Here is a 14,342-nt window from a genome sequence, read left to right as displayed (position 1 = left end):
TTAGGAAATGGAGACATAAGGAAACTGTTGGGAGGATGTGTACCACAAAGACGAAACAGTTAGAAACAAGAGGAAGATCTGAGACCCAGGAAACTGGCAATCCATCACAGAAGATAGGCCAATCAAATTCCTAGGATGATAGCAAAGGAAAATCACAGGATATTAGCAGTTGGGTGGGCTTGATAATAGTTCTGACTGAAGTAGAAGATCAGGAGGCTCCAGAAGTGATGTCTCCTGGGGAAAAAAGGAACTGGCCTGTTATCTGACAGGTCCGATAGAAAAATTGTATTGAGAGGCATGACACACATCTATTGGAAGCTGACAAATTTATTTACATAAAGATCTTTTTAAAAAAAGTGGAAGAGAGAAGAGTTCTATCAACCTTAGAGTTCAAAATGGAAATCATTTGATTACAGTGAATAGTATTTTCAGTCATGATACCATAAATAACTACAGATTTAATTAAAATTGTAATATAACTATATTGAGAAGCTATAAGAAGGAAAAAGCAGAGTAAATGGGCTAAAATCCTGTCTCAAATAGGAATTTAATAGTTCATGTCTAAAACTGATTAAATAAAGATAAAATATGGAGGTAAACACCAGATAAAATAGCTAAAGTGAAAGGCACTGCCTCTCAGAAGCAGGAGCTGGGAGTGGGGTGGAGGCCAAAAGACTATTATAAGAGAAAGCTATCCACTGTGTTAAATATATATTAGACTCTCAGTAAGCGCTTTATTGGACTTTTTTCAACTTGATAAAACACAATTTAAAAATAAATACAGATTATTTTAATTCAATGCAGACATTTGTACATCTCACTATGTAAAACAGTGGTGCTCAACCAAGAGCAATTTTGACTACCAGAAAATATTGGCAATGTCAAGAGATATTTTGGGTTGTCACAACTGATGGCAGGGTGACCGTGGGAGATGTCTTGATCCCACAACTCGCATCTAGTGGGTAAACGCTAGAGATGCTGTTAAACACCCTCGAATGCACAGGACACCCTCAGAACAAAGAACTACCCAGTCCAAAATGTCAATAGTGCCAAGTTTGAGAAACACAGCTTGAAAATAATTTCAAGCCACAAATCTGGAACACTTGATGTAGTAGAAAAATATACTGAGTTATTGTATAGCTTATCACTGACACACTTGGGTGATGTATCCTATAGTTAGAAAGTATAAACTGAACTCATTCCCAAGCTTTGAAGCCTTTAATCCTAGGGAAAAACAGGAATGAGTGATGTTGTAAACATGGAACAGCAATATCTACTACAGCTTATGTTGAGACCTTAAAGCTTTACAGTTAGAAAAAAAAGTGACACAGTCACCTGAAACCTGTCTACATGTCTACACTCTGTAGGCATTGAGAGAATTTGACTGAGTAAACTAATTAAAATTCACAGCTCAAAGTCTCCTCTAAAGAAAAAAATTAGTTATTTTCAGAGAAGCTAAAACAATTCCATCGAGCTGCTGATTATGTTCCATGACAACGTAAGTAGGTAAGTGTCAATCAACCTTACAGGTCCTCAGGGTGATAATTTAACTTTTAAAGCCTCTGATCTAGTTTGAGAACAAAATTAATATATAAAGGTCAAAGTTCCTGTTCTTACCAAAAATAAGATGAAAAAGTTATTTTCTTATAAGAAAATAATTGTTCAAAAATCAAAACAAAGTTTTTACTTGTTTTATTAATTATCCAGAGAAATGTGCAGCAATATTTTCAGGCATGGAGTTTTTTTTTCTAAGGAAATAAAATGACATGAATGTTAATAAAGTTATCAACTGAATTTGCTTAAAATTCTGTGATTTTGAATATTTCCATCCTTGATTCTAAAATATCTTTTAAAAATATGGGGAATTCATCCATTTGTTTTGTGTTTTTGTGTTTGTTCATTTGTTTTTCAGAAGGAATGGAAACGAGTTTTCATTAACTCATTTTTTACTGGCCAAGGCAGTTATACAATTCGTTAACCTAGACAGCTTACTCAGATTTAAATTAGGTTTTAATTTTGGAATTTCAAGATACACTTAGAAACTGCTTCTAATAATACTTTTGGCCAAATTATATTTTTTAAAAAAAAGCTAGGGGAAAAAAAGGACTCTGAGGAGGAAAAGAAAGGTTAAAGTAATTGAGGATATACTAATTCTAGACTGTTAGAGGTGACAAGGTTTTTTCTCCCATATCTGTGTTAGAACCTAAGTATTTCCAAAAATTCCAAGAGCAAGTTGCTGAGCTCCTAAATGTTTAAAAGTTAAGTATTACAGCACTTTAAGTTTATATTCACAGCCATTTCCCCTGGGTAACCATGTATTATTATCGGAGCTAAATCCAGGTGGGTCTCTGTATCAGATGCTCCACTATAACCAGAACTCCACTTTGACCTCAGGCTGTGTTCCTGGATCTGATTTCCCATAATTTAGAATAAAGTCCCAAATCCTGAAAATGGCATACAGAGTCCTAAGTGATTTGGCTCCTAAATACCTCTTCCAGCCTCTATTCATATGCCATTCCCCAACTCACCACTTCAGCTTCTTTCAGTTCTTTGAAACTATCCTCTTTCCACCTTAGAACCTTAGCACATGCTGTTCTCTCTGTTGAGAATACTCTTATCCATTTTGTACACATTCATAACTCCTAGTTTTCTTTCCGGTGTCAGGTTAAATATCACTTCCTCAGGAAGCCTTTCTTGATCCCCAAAGACCTGCTATAACGTTCTCAGGGTTCCTGTGACTTTTTCTTATAGCCTTCATCACAACTATGATTGTTTCTTCATTACGTTAATGTCAATATTCCTTGCTAGACTATAAGCTACATGAGACAGGGGGGCTATAACTGTGTTGTTAGCACTGTGTCCCCTGAGTCTATTATAGTACTTGGTGTTCTAGCCAGATATTTAAAAAAAAAAAAAAAAAAAAAAATGGTTTTTTTTTTATTTTGAATTTTTTTTTTTTTTTTTTTTTTTTTTTTTTTGAGATGCAGTCTCTGTCACCCAGGCTGGAGCGCAGTGGTGCAATCTCAGTTCATTGTGACCTCTACCTCCTAAGTTCAGGCAATTCTAGTGTCTCAGCCTCCTAAGTAGCTGGGATTACGCCATCACACCCACTAATTTCTGTATTTTTAGTAGAGACGGAGTTTCATCATGTTGGCCAGGTTGGTCTCCAACTCCTGACCTCAAGTGATCTGCCCACCCCGGCCTCCTGGGTGTCAGCCACTGCACCTGGCCTATTTTGAATAGTTTTATAATCTGAATAGTTTTGTTGTAATCTAACATCTCATGAGGCCATTCCACATTATCAAACGTTTGTAAATTTGAATCTCACTGTAGAGAAGATTCACATCTCATCTCTCTGGCTCCTCCATCCCTTTTAGGCAAGTTAGTCAAAGTAAATTGATATCTGCAAGGAAGGCAAAAGATGTTGGTCAACTTCAGTTTTTCTAAGCATCTGAGCACCTGCTTTCTATTTCACCAAAGCATCTTGTTATATGTTCCTGCTCCTTTTTTTTTTTTTTTTTTTTTTTTGAGACAGAGTCTTGCTCTATTCCCAGGCTGGAGTGCAGTGGCACTATCTCATCTCACTGCAAGCTCGCCTCCCGGGTTCAACCAATTCTCCTGCCTCAGCCTCCTGAGTAGTTGGGACTATAGGCACACACCACCACACCAGGCTAATTTTTGTATTTTCAGGGGTTTCACCATGTTGGCCAGGATGGTCTCAATCTCCTGACCTCATGATCTGCCCATCTCAGCCTCCCAAAGTGCTGGGTTTATAGGCGTGAGCTGCCGCACCCAGCCTATATGTTCCTGTTCTTTAGCAAATTATTGACATCACTAGTGTAGAGATAGCATCTTGTTCATTTTAACACCTGCTGCATTTCGTACAAAGCTCTTAAAAAAAGGTTTGTTAAATGAATAAATGCATCATAAAACATTCAATATCATTAACATAATTTTTTTTTTTTTTTTTTGAGACAGCATCTTACTCTGTTGCCCAGACAGGCGTGCAGTGGCGCAATTTCGGCTCACTGCAACCTTTGCCCCCTGGGTTCAAGTGATTCTTCTGCCTCAGCTTCCCAAGTAGCTGACATTACAGATGTGTGCCGCCACGCTGGACTAATTTTTTGTGTTTTTAGTAGAGATGGGGTTTCAGTATGTTGGCCAGACTGGTCTTGAACTCCTGACCTCAAATGATCCACCCATCTCAGCCTCCCAAAGTGTTGGGATAACAGGCATGAGCCACCACATCCTGCCATCATTAACATAATTTTGATAGAAAAGTAATTCAAAAGGGATATATGAATCTACTCAAAAGGAAAAGATAAATCTACTTAAAAGGTTTGTTTCTGAAACCAAGTTCCTCTTGATATACTACAGTCCTTTGTGTTCCTGCCCTCATTCATTTTCTGGTGAATATTCACATTGCTGTCAAAGCAAAAGGAATAATAATGGAACAGTATCATTCTCCTTAAAAAGAAATCTGTTGAATTTAAGAGTTCTAACAGAGCCAGGTGCAACTGGTAAGAGTCTGTAATCCCAGCTGCTCGGGAGCTGAGGCAGAGGATCACTTGAGCCCAGGACCAACCCAGGCAACATAGTGAGACTCTGTTTCAAAAAAAATTTTTTTTAATTCCAATACCACCATCATCTGATAAAATTTTGACAGTTGAAAGCACTGGTTTAACATGGTTTAATGTGCACTCTACTTTATTAATGCTGTTATCCTTTAGGGAAAGCACCCTTTTTCTGTGGTTTATAAAATGCCAACAATGCATGGAAGCCTATCAACTTATTTAAGTGTGTGTTTATTATAAAGTCAATAACAAATATAACTAAAATAGATGTCTGAATTTTTCAATTATAAATGTAATTTTTAAAAATTGATTAAAATAATATATACCCTAATAGTTTGGTACATTAGAGCTAAGAAAATTTTCCTTAAAAAGGAACTCATAATTGTTCTTGTATGCTAATAGTAAAATACACATTCAAATCACTATGTGAATTGTAAATAGTTTCCAAATAAAATCTAATTTGGTAACTCAACATACTATATTACCAAAAAAAAATACACAAACATAAAATTTATTAGCATGATAAATTATTTTAATCATTGTAAGGGCACTGCTGACAATGAAAAGTACCATCAAATTTTATTAAACCAATTATAAAAATCTAACACACCACTTCAACATTTAAAAAATATAAACATTTTTAGCCACATGCCATGGTTTTATAAATTTTTCTTTGGAGAAGTAAAAGGAACAATACCTATGAAAGAGAACTTTTCTATATACTATTATGCTAAACTATGCTACGCAATACAAATGAAATACAATTTTAAAACCTAAATATATTTGTACCTTATCATGTCTCACAAACTATGTCCATGTCACCGATTGGAGAGGTGGATGCCTCAATTATAAAGTTGAATACTTCTGTGGTTGTTAGAGCATAGTAACTGGCCAAAGGATTTGCTTTAGATATCCATTAAAAAGCCAGCCTTGTTATACTGTGACTTAATTACATGAAAAAGAAAACAACTTTTATTTTAGTTATACTTTTCCGTCAACATCTAGTCATATAAAAGCCTTGGTTCATTCTCATGCCCCTCAAATACTTTGGCTTAGTGCACAGAAAGTTTTCTTTTTAACTATTATACGATTAAGTATATCCTTATGAATGATCAGAAGCATCTGGGAAAGGTGGAAGTGAAAAAAAATCCTCACTGGGAAAGTTAGCTTAATGCTTACCTTCAGAGTAGCCCATTATCAACATTTCATAGTGGGTTTCTTTATTTTCAGGTCCCTCAGGTATGTGCAATAAATTATGACTTGAACTAAACAAGTCACACTTGGCTCCAAAATGAAATTTTCCTACCTCTACTTTCTAGTCCCTAAGGTGGGAAGAGGAAATCCTGGTCACAGCCAAAGGAGTCATATTTTTGGCTCTAACATACATTTTCCTTCTTCTCAAAAAGCCAAACTCCACTATTAAGACTGCAAAGTCTTATGTTAGTATTTTAAACTGTATTTTAACTTTTACTTCCATAATCTTTCTCAAATTTAAGAAAAAATTTTAGTATCATAAAATTAATGTCATTTGCCTTCTTTTTCTCACTCAAATCACTTTTCTGACTCAAGGATCTTTAATCTTTTTAAATGTGAATTCAAATGAAATAGACAAAATAATGCGGAAATAGGTTGTTTCATTTCTATAAGGTAGAATATTTAAATTTTTCTTTAATAAATAACTTCTACTTATTCTTGCATGATAGATTATTAATGTAAAAGAAAACTATAAAGTTCTAATTTAAGGTCCTATAATTTGAAGCATAGTTTTATATTTGGAAGAGCGATCTATGGAGATCATTTGGATCATCTCTTTTATAGGGAATAAAAATATGTCAGACACACCCTAAGGTGATGCACCAGAGAGTCACACCTTTGTAATCCTCTCCCCTTGAGAGTGACTTGCTTCTAGCCTACAGAATATGGAAAGGGTTCTGGGATAGTCACTCTTTTTCTCTCTCTCTTTTTTTTTTTTTTTTGAGATGGAGTTTCACTCTTGTTGCCCAGGTTGGAGTGCAATGGGGCGATCCTGGCTCATTGCAACTTTTGCCTCCCGGGTTCAAGTGATTCTCCTGCCCCAGCCTCCCAATTAGCTGGGATTACAGGCATGCACCACCATGCCTAGCTAATGTTTTGTATATTTAGTAGAAATGGGGTTTCACCATGTTTCTCAGGTGATCCGCCTACCTCAGCCTCCCAAAGCGCTGGGATTACAGGTGTGAACCACTGTGCCCAGCCAATTACTCTTAATTTATATTATATAGCAAAAATTATGGGAAGTTATTCCCATGATTTAAAATATTTTTTTTACCCACGATTTTATTAAGTTGTGTAAGACTCTATCTTGCCTGACTGGAGCTAGAGAGCTTCCTATTGGCCTCTAGAAGTAAACTGTCATGAAACGAGGGGGTCTGTGAAAAGGCCACATGGCAAGGAACTGTGAATAGCTTCTTGAAGCCAAGAATGCTCCTTAGGGCTGGGCACAGTGGCTCACGCTTGTAATTCCAGCACTTTGGGAGGCTGAGGCAGGTGGATCGCTTGAGTTCAGGAGTTCAAGACCAGCCTGGGCAACATGGCAAGATCCTGTCTCTACAAAAAGAAGTTTAAAAACTAGCTGGGTGTGGTGGTGTGTGCCTGTAGTGCCAGCTATCCAGGAGGCTGAGGTAGGAGAATCACCTGATCCTGGGAGGCCAAGGCTGCAGTGAGTTGTGATTTCACCATTGCATTCCAGCCTGGGTAATGGAGTGAGACCCTGTTTAAAAAAAAAAAAAAAAAAAAAAAAAATCTGCCTCTTGGATGGATTAGGAAGAACCTCAGTCCTACAACCCCAAGAGGACCCCAAATGCCAGATAAGAACACAGCCTGGCCAACACTTTAATTGCAGCAGTTTTGTGGAACCCACCCTAAGCCATGCCCACATTCATGACCAATGGAAACTGAAATAATAAATGTGTGTTGCTTTAAGCCACTACGTGATAATTTGTTACAAAGCAATAAAAAACTAATACAGTCTGGGCATGATGGCTCACACCTATAATCCCAGCACTTTGGGAGGCTGAGGTGTGAGGATCCCTTAAGGCCAGGAGTTCAAGGCCAGCTTGCACAACACAGCAAGACCTCACCTCTCCAAAAAAAAAAAAAAAAAAGAATTAGCCAGGTGTGGTGGCACATGCCTATAGTCCTAGCTACTCAGGAGACTGAGGCAGAAGGATCAATTGAGCCCAGGAGCTAAAGGCTGCACTGAGCTATAATTGTGCCACTGAACTGAGCTATGATTCTGCCAGCCTGGGCAACAAAACAATACCTAGTCTATAAAATAAAAATATTAAAATAAATAATAAAAGAGGGATAGCCTATATAGTCAATATAAGATACTTCCTCCACTTATTATATTCTACTATGTATTAAAGTATAAGATGCTATTGAGGATTGAGCATTCCCTTCTACATATCCTCTAATGATTTATCACTATAACTACACTGCATTGCCTCCTTATGAGTCATATCACTGTTTACTACCATCCTGTTCATTATCATCTAATGATTAACATCATTTCCATCCTTAAAGTCTCCAATGGAGGGTGTTTGCTTTTAGGGCTGAGGGCCCCACAGGGTCACGGGGTGAGCCTTATGCTGTGCTGAGGTGCAGAATCCGAGAAATAAAGAGACAGGACACAGAAGTACAAAAAAAATGCAGCTGGGCTCGGGGGGCCACGCCACCTATGAGTGGAGTCAGGCAAGGCTCCGAATATCCAGAAGCATGACTATTTATTGTGTATAGGTTAGGGGGCAGGGCAGTGAGTGAAATCATCTTTAAGGATAGTGATAGGGTCGTGAGCAATAAAACATGGTGTCCACCCCCGTTAGGTCACCTAGGCCAGGAAGTGGACAGTGTGCAGCAAGGGGCCTGTTCCCATGAAGACAAGGGCCGTGTGCAGTTAACGGGTCCACCCCCATTAGGTCACCGAGGCTTAAAGGTGGGCCGTGCGCAGTGAAGAGGGTGCAGTGTGCAATACTTCTATCTATGGGCAAACTACTTCTAAGAAGATTTATAGAAGGATGCTTTAAGTCACATAGCAGTGACAGAGCTGTCAAGGTTACCGCCACCTTCTGTCAGCTTCCAATGGGTTCTATGGGAAGATGATTTTCAAGCAGCACAGCAGCAAGAGCTGATAGAGTTCACAGTCACCAAGGTGGATTGCCTGTCTGAGGGCAGCCTTCCACAAGAACTGAAGCAAGGTCCTACAACTTCTTTATCAGGAGTGGCTCTTGCCCCAAGCCTGCCATACAGCGGGTATCTTTATGATACTAAATGCTGCCGCCTGGGCCATGGATTCTTGTCCTGGTATAACTGTTTTTCCCTTAAATCATGCTCTGCACTGTGTCTGCTCTAGGCATTCCTCCGATTATAAGCTGCTTATTCCTTAATTCATTATCTATACTGTGTCCACTCTAGGCATTCCTCCGATTATGAACTAAGATATAATTATAGGTATATATGTAGGGAAATATTCTTTAGACACTCATACTATCAACTATTATATGATTATATAGAGAGGATTATATAAAGAGATTCATCAAGCCCTATTTCTATAAACTAATATGTGATTATGTAAAGAATTATATAAAAGGAAATATCTGAGCAGTAACACTATAAATTGAGATATTCCTCAGGCCCTAACTGTGCCAGGGTTCTGCTTAGCTCTCATTCCTCGGTGCCTATATGGGGGGTTACCCACAGTTGCTGTTGTTTTTAAAAACAAATAACAAGGTCAAATGCAATTTTAATAACTTCTACTAAAATCCCTTTCAATCATTAACTAAAATATTTATTCAACACTATGTTCTTAGGCAATATCTTGGTTGTAGAGACACAAAGATGCTTAAGAAATTACCCCTATCCTCAAGGTACACCATGTAACAGATTACAAAACATATTTATAAACATATGCTTTAAGAAATAATAAAGGACACCAGTAAAGGTAACTATGCAGGTGAATACTACAATATGCTTTTGAATTACAACTCCTTTGTTGTCACTGTATTATTTAAAAGGCAAATGCATAAAACAACAATTAAAAATTATGTTAATGGTACACAAGGTATAAAGATGCAATCTGTGACAACAACAATATAAAAAGGGAGGAACAGAGATTCATATGATAGTTATAATCCCCAAGGTAAATACTATAAAAAGACATATAAAAGGAAAGAAGGGAATCAAAATAGTATACCACAAACCAACTAAATGCAAAAAAGGCAATGATGAAGGACTGAAGAAGAAAAAGCACACAACACACAAAAAACAAATAGCTACATGGCAGAAGTAAGTCCTTCCCTATCAATAATTACTTTAAATGTAAATGGTTTAAACTCTCCAATTGAAAGGCAGAGATTGGCCAAATGGATATTTAAAAACCTGATCCAACTATATGCTGTCAATAGAAGATTCACTTTAGATATAAGGAAGTTGGACCTCACCATGTATCACATAGAAAAATTTACTCAAGAGGAATCAAATATCTAAATTACAGAGTTACAACTATAAAACTCTTCAAAGAAAATATCAGTGGCAAATATGCATGATGTTGGATTTGCCAGTGTTTTCCTAAATATAACACCGAAGGAAAGGCAAAAAGCCAAACGGACTTCATTAGAATTTGAAACTTAACTTTTATATTCCATAGAGGCATATAAATATTTTCAAATATTTAACCATTTATAAAAATTTTAAGAAATCACCTATAATGATGCTCCGACATATTTCAAATATTTTAGGTATTGACTGCTATATCCTGGGCATTTCCAAATGATAAAAGGCCTTCTTAATCATTATAAAAACTGCATGCTTATACTCTTAAAGCTTATAAATGGATAACTTTAGTTATGAAAAAATGTCATAGCTGAGAACTCCTTTTTGAAGTCATGATTCTAAGTCCTTTGCCATGTGTGGTAGAAATTATCCCTTTTCTCCCCTTCCTTGACTTTGAGATTGTGCATATGACATGTTTCGGGCAAGAGGAGGTTGGCAGATGTGATGCAAATAGGTATTTGACTTAACTGCTTACAGTTAAGCCTGCCCTTTTGTACTACTGCCATTGCAATGATAACATGCCTTAGCTAGTCTGTTGATCCACAAAGAATGAAATACAGGTGGAACAGAGCTGACTCAGTTGACTTCAACACAGATCAGCCAACTAGGGCACAGAGCTGAGCCCAGCCAAAATCAAGAGAGCCGACCAACCAAGCCCAAGCCTAGATCATCTGCCACCCAATCACTCCATAGATGCAGCATCTGTAATAAATGATTGCTGATTTAAGTCACTGAGTTTTGGAGTTGTTACAGAGGAAGAACTGATCCAGACATAGAACAATAAGAAATACACTTCCCAGTATATCTAGTACTGCTGGTAAATAACTTCACTTTTTCTATCCCTTGTCCCTGCAGCTTGAACTATTCTTGTGTCCACCCTACGTGCACCTTTTGGGAACCACTAGGGATAACCCTTTAGAATCACCTTCCTCCCCTCTACCCAGAACCCATTGATGCTTCTATTATTTTGCTGTTTTATGCACTTGATCCACTGAGATTCAGATAAGCAGAACTATGACAAGTAGGATCATGACTGAGGAGTGTCAGAGTTGGTCACCAGGCATCTTTTTTGCATGACAGACTGAGATACTGTCTAGGAAGAATTTATCCTGAGGAAAAAGGCATTAAGACCCCCAGGTTGGTATACTAACAATGTTCATAATCATAGCTGTTGAGGCAAAGGTCGAGAAAAGAGAAATGTAATTTTCTTTCCTCACAAATTATTTAAGAATTTTTTTTAAATAATGAAGAATAACATAATAATTACCTGTATTCTCATCACATTTTCTTACAGCTTGTTTTCTTTTACTAAAAATTATGGAAAAAGTTAAAATTCTTTTGATAACTACTCTGAATATCATTCCCTTCTCTTCTTATATGTAATCAGAATTATAATCTTAATGATCCTTTTAGGCCTTGTTACTTTGTACCTATAATAGCTAGTACAACCTAGTATGGCCATAAAGTTTTTCTTCTTTTCCAGCTCTCAAGAACTCATATGTAGGGTCCAAGGAAGAGAGAGGACATAGGCAAAAATGGAAAGAATTAGTTTTACAAGGAAAAATTTGTATTTTATTAAGACATTGGAAGAAAATGTGTGGTTAAAGAAGGGAAATGGATTCTTTCCACTTTAACAAGCAGTCTTAGTGCAATAATGTAGGGCTAGAGTAAAATGATAAGACATTAAAAGGAGACAATACCAGTGCCAATAGCTGTGCCACCAGTAGTGCTCCCCTTCAGTGGAATCCAGCACTGAAGCTGTTGATGGCAACAAGAGTTTTCTTGGGTAAATGTCAACTGTTTCATCAGTAGCAGTAGTCAAGGCAGCATCAGCCATTTTAGAATAGGAGACCCAGCCTTGGGCATAGCCATTGGTGCTCTCAGCAGTAGCACTGGTTAACTGGAGAAAGGTAGTGGAAACCACCAAAGTTACTGGAGGCTGAAATATTAGACTATGAATCATCAAGTGAGATACCCCGAGGACTTTCATAGATTTTGAAGAGGTCCAGAGGTTATGGGAAGATTGAGGGCTAACAAAAGAAATACTGCTTATTAATGCTACTTAAAGACTGCTATGGACTAGAAAAATAAAATTATCTAATTCACAGTGCCTAGTAAAGTATTAATAATTAAAAAGATAACTATTCTAATGAAAGAACTGCTGCTTTGGTATGAGACCCTAACTGTACCCTGGGAGGAGGGATATGGATCATAATCAATGAGTCAGCTCAGTGGCCAGAAAATCTCAAGTTTTCTCAGATTCACCTTCAAATGCCTTTAGGAAGTAAAATAAAATCTTCCTTGATGAACAATAGCTTCAACTTAGGCTCAAATTATTACTATAGTTTTCCAAATATATCGTTTAGGAAACAATCAGTGATACTGAGATACAACTATTTCTGGCCAAGATTGAGTAACTGGTTTGAGAATATTTCTTCCATTGTAAGCAATCGAATAACCAAGCAAAACAGAGCAACTTTTTTCGGGTAGTAGACACCAGACAGCACAAGACTGTAATTCTGGAGCTAAGTGGAATTCATTAGGTGAACTCCATTATTGTCAGCTCTCTGCTTGGGTATAATTTCCTGGCCACAGCACAGACATTAAAATACAAGCAGAGTGCAGTGGTCCTGTTGAGCTGAGGTGGAAGAGATCAGAATACGGAGTGACCAAGTCACAAAATCTGCAAGGCAGGACACTGGAGAGAAGGGAATCAGATGGACAAAAGACCCCAGAATTCCATAGAGAGATCCATGAGTCTGTGGTTAAAAGACTGATAAAACACAAATTGCTGGGCTCCACTTCCAGAGTTTCTGATTTAGCAGGTCTGGATGAGCCTGAAAGTCTTTATTTCTATTAAGTTCCCAGGTGATACCAATGCACGTGACCCAGGACCAGACTTTGAAAATAACTCTTTTTGTCCAAAAGACAGCATGCAATACTTCCTTTCACTTGATCACTTAGAGGCCACTGTAGGGTTATTAATTGACCTAATTTCAGTATTGTTGTGTCTCAGAGAATGGAGAATCCCGAGGAGAGAGAAATGGGGGAAGGCTGGTCAGTGGAGCCGTTAGAATACATACGACACTTATCAATTAAGTTTGCTATCTTATGTGGGTGTAGTATGAGGCACCCCAAAACAGTTACAATAGTAATATCAAAGATCACTTACCACAGATCACCCTAACAGATATAATAATGATGAAAATGTTTGAAATATTGTGAGAATTAACCAAAATGTGACATAGAAACAAGTGAGCACATGCTTTTGGAAAAATGGTGCCAACAGACTTGCACAATGCAGGGTTACCACAAATCTTCAATTTGTAAAAAAGCACTATAAAGCAAAGCGCCATAAAACAAGGGATCCCTGCAATTAACTTTCTACAAAACCAATGACTACTGTAATAATGAAACTTAAGGTTTCGATGGCCTACCTGTAGATCTTTCACATTTGGAAAAGGAATTCCTATTGTTATGACAGCACGGGCATTGTCATCTGAGAAATCCAGACCCTCACTCACTTTACCACGACAAACTGCTACCAGGAGGGCTCCATCTTAAGCAAGAGAAAAAAGCATATCCAAAATTCTCAGAATGCTTATCTTTGTCATTTTGAAAATACCCGATTTATAAATATAGTAATTATAGTAGCAAACTTAAAATAATCCAAATAAAACAGTATTATGAGATAAAGTTTTGAAAATTCAAATGCAAAAGGGTAGCAAACCAATTTACAAATTGTGCATCTTCCAGATAAATTATACAGTAAAAACACATCAAAATAGCAATTGAATAAGGGCTGTGTGATTATAAGCAGGTTTATTTAATAAAAATTGAAGTTGCATTACTTTTACCACCTGAAAGTGATTCTCAGAATAAATGAAATTTAATTGATAATACATATCATATGGAATATTATATTTAAAAGTATTTAAAACACACACAGAGAACACCATATATATACATACATCATAAAAAGATACTGACATGTTAAATTAACCTCTTTCTTGCATTGTTCATAAACTATTACTATTAGCCCTTCATATCAAACTTTTTATTTCAATTTATTTATTTATTTATTTATTTATTTATTTATTTTGAGACGGAGTTTCGCTCTTGTTACCCAGGCTGGAGTGCAATGGCACGATCTCGGCTCACCGCAACCTCCGCCTCCTG

The 14,342-nt window shown here is 37.1% G+C and overlaps 1 protein-coding gene across 1 annotated transcript in view; it reads right to left on the bottom strand.

Annotated features, from left to right (window-relative positions):
• The window catches only part of BRIP1 (BRCA1 interacting protein C-terminal helicase 1), a 152,062-nt gene that overhangs the window by 34,686 nt on the left and 103,034 nt on the right, over positions 1–14,342 (bottom strand). The window contains exon 14 of the mRNA XM_037742445.1: positions 13,601–13,722. Coding sequence (XP_037598373.1) covers positions 13,601–13,722 — 122 coding nt within the window. The remainder of the gene's footprint in view (positions 1–13,600; positions 13,723–14,342) is intronic.

Source organism: Cebus imitator, unplaced genomic scaffold (assembly GCF_001604975.1).
Source record: "Cebus imitator isolate Cc_AM_T3 unplaced genomic scaffold, Cebus_imitator-1.0 Scaffold121, whole genome shotgun sequence".
Lineage (NCBI taxonomy): Eukaryota > Metazoa > Chordata > Mammalia > Primates > Cebidae > Cebus > Cebus imitator.
The sequence above is the reverse complement of the archived record's forward strand: the minus strand, read 5'-3'. Positions and strand labels throughout refer to the sequence as shown.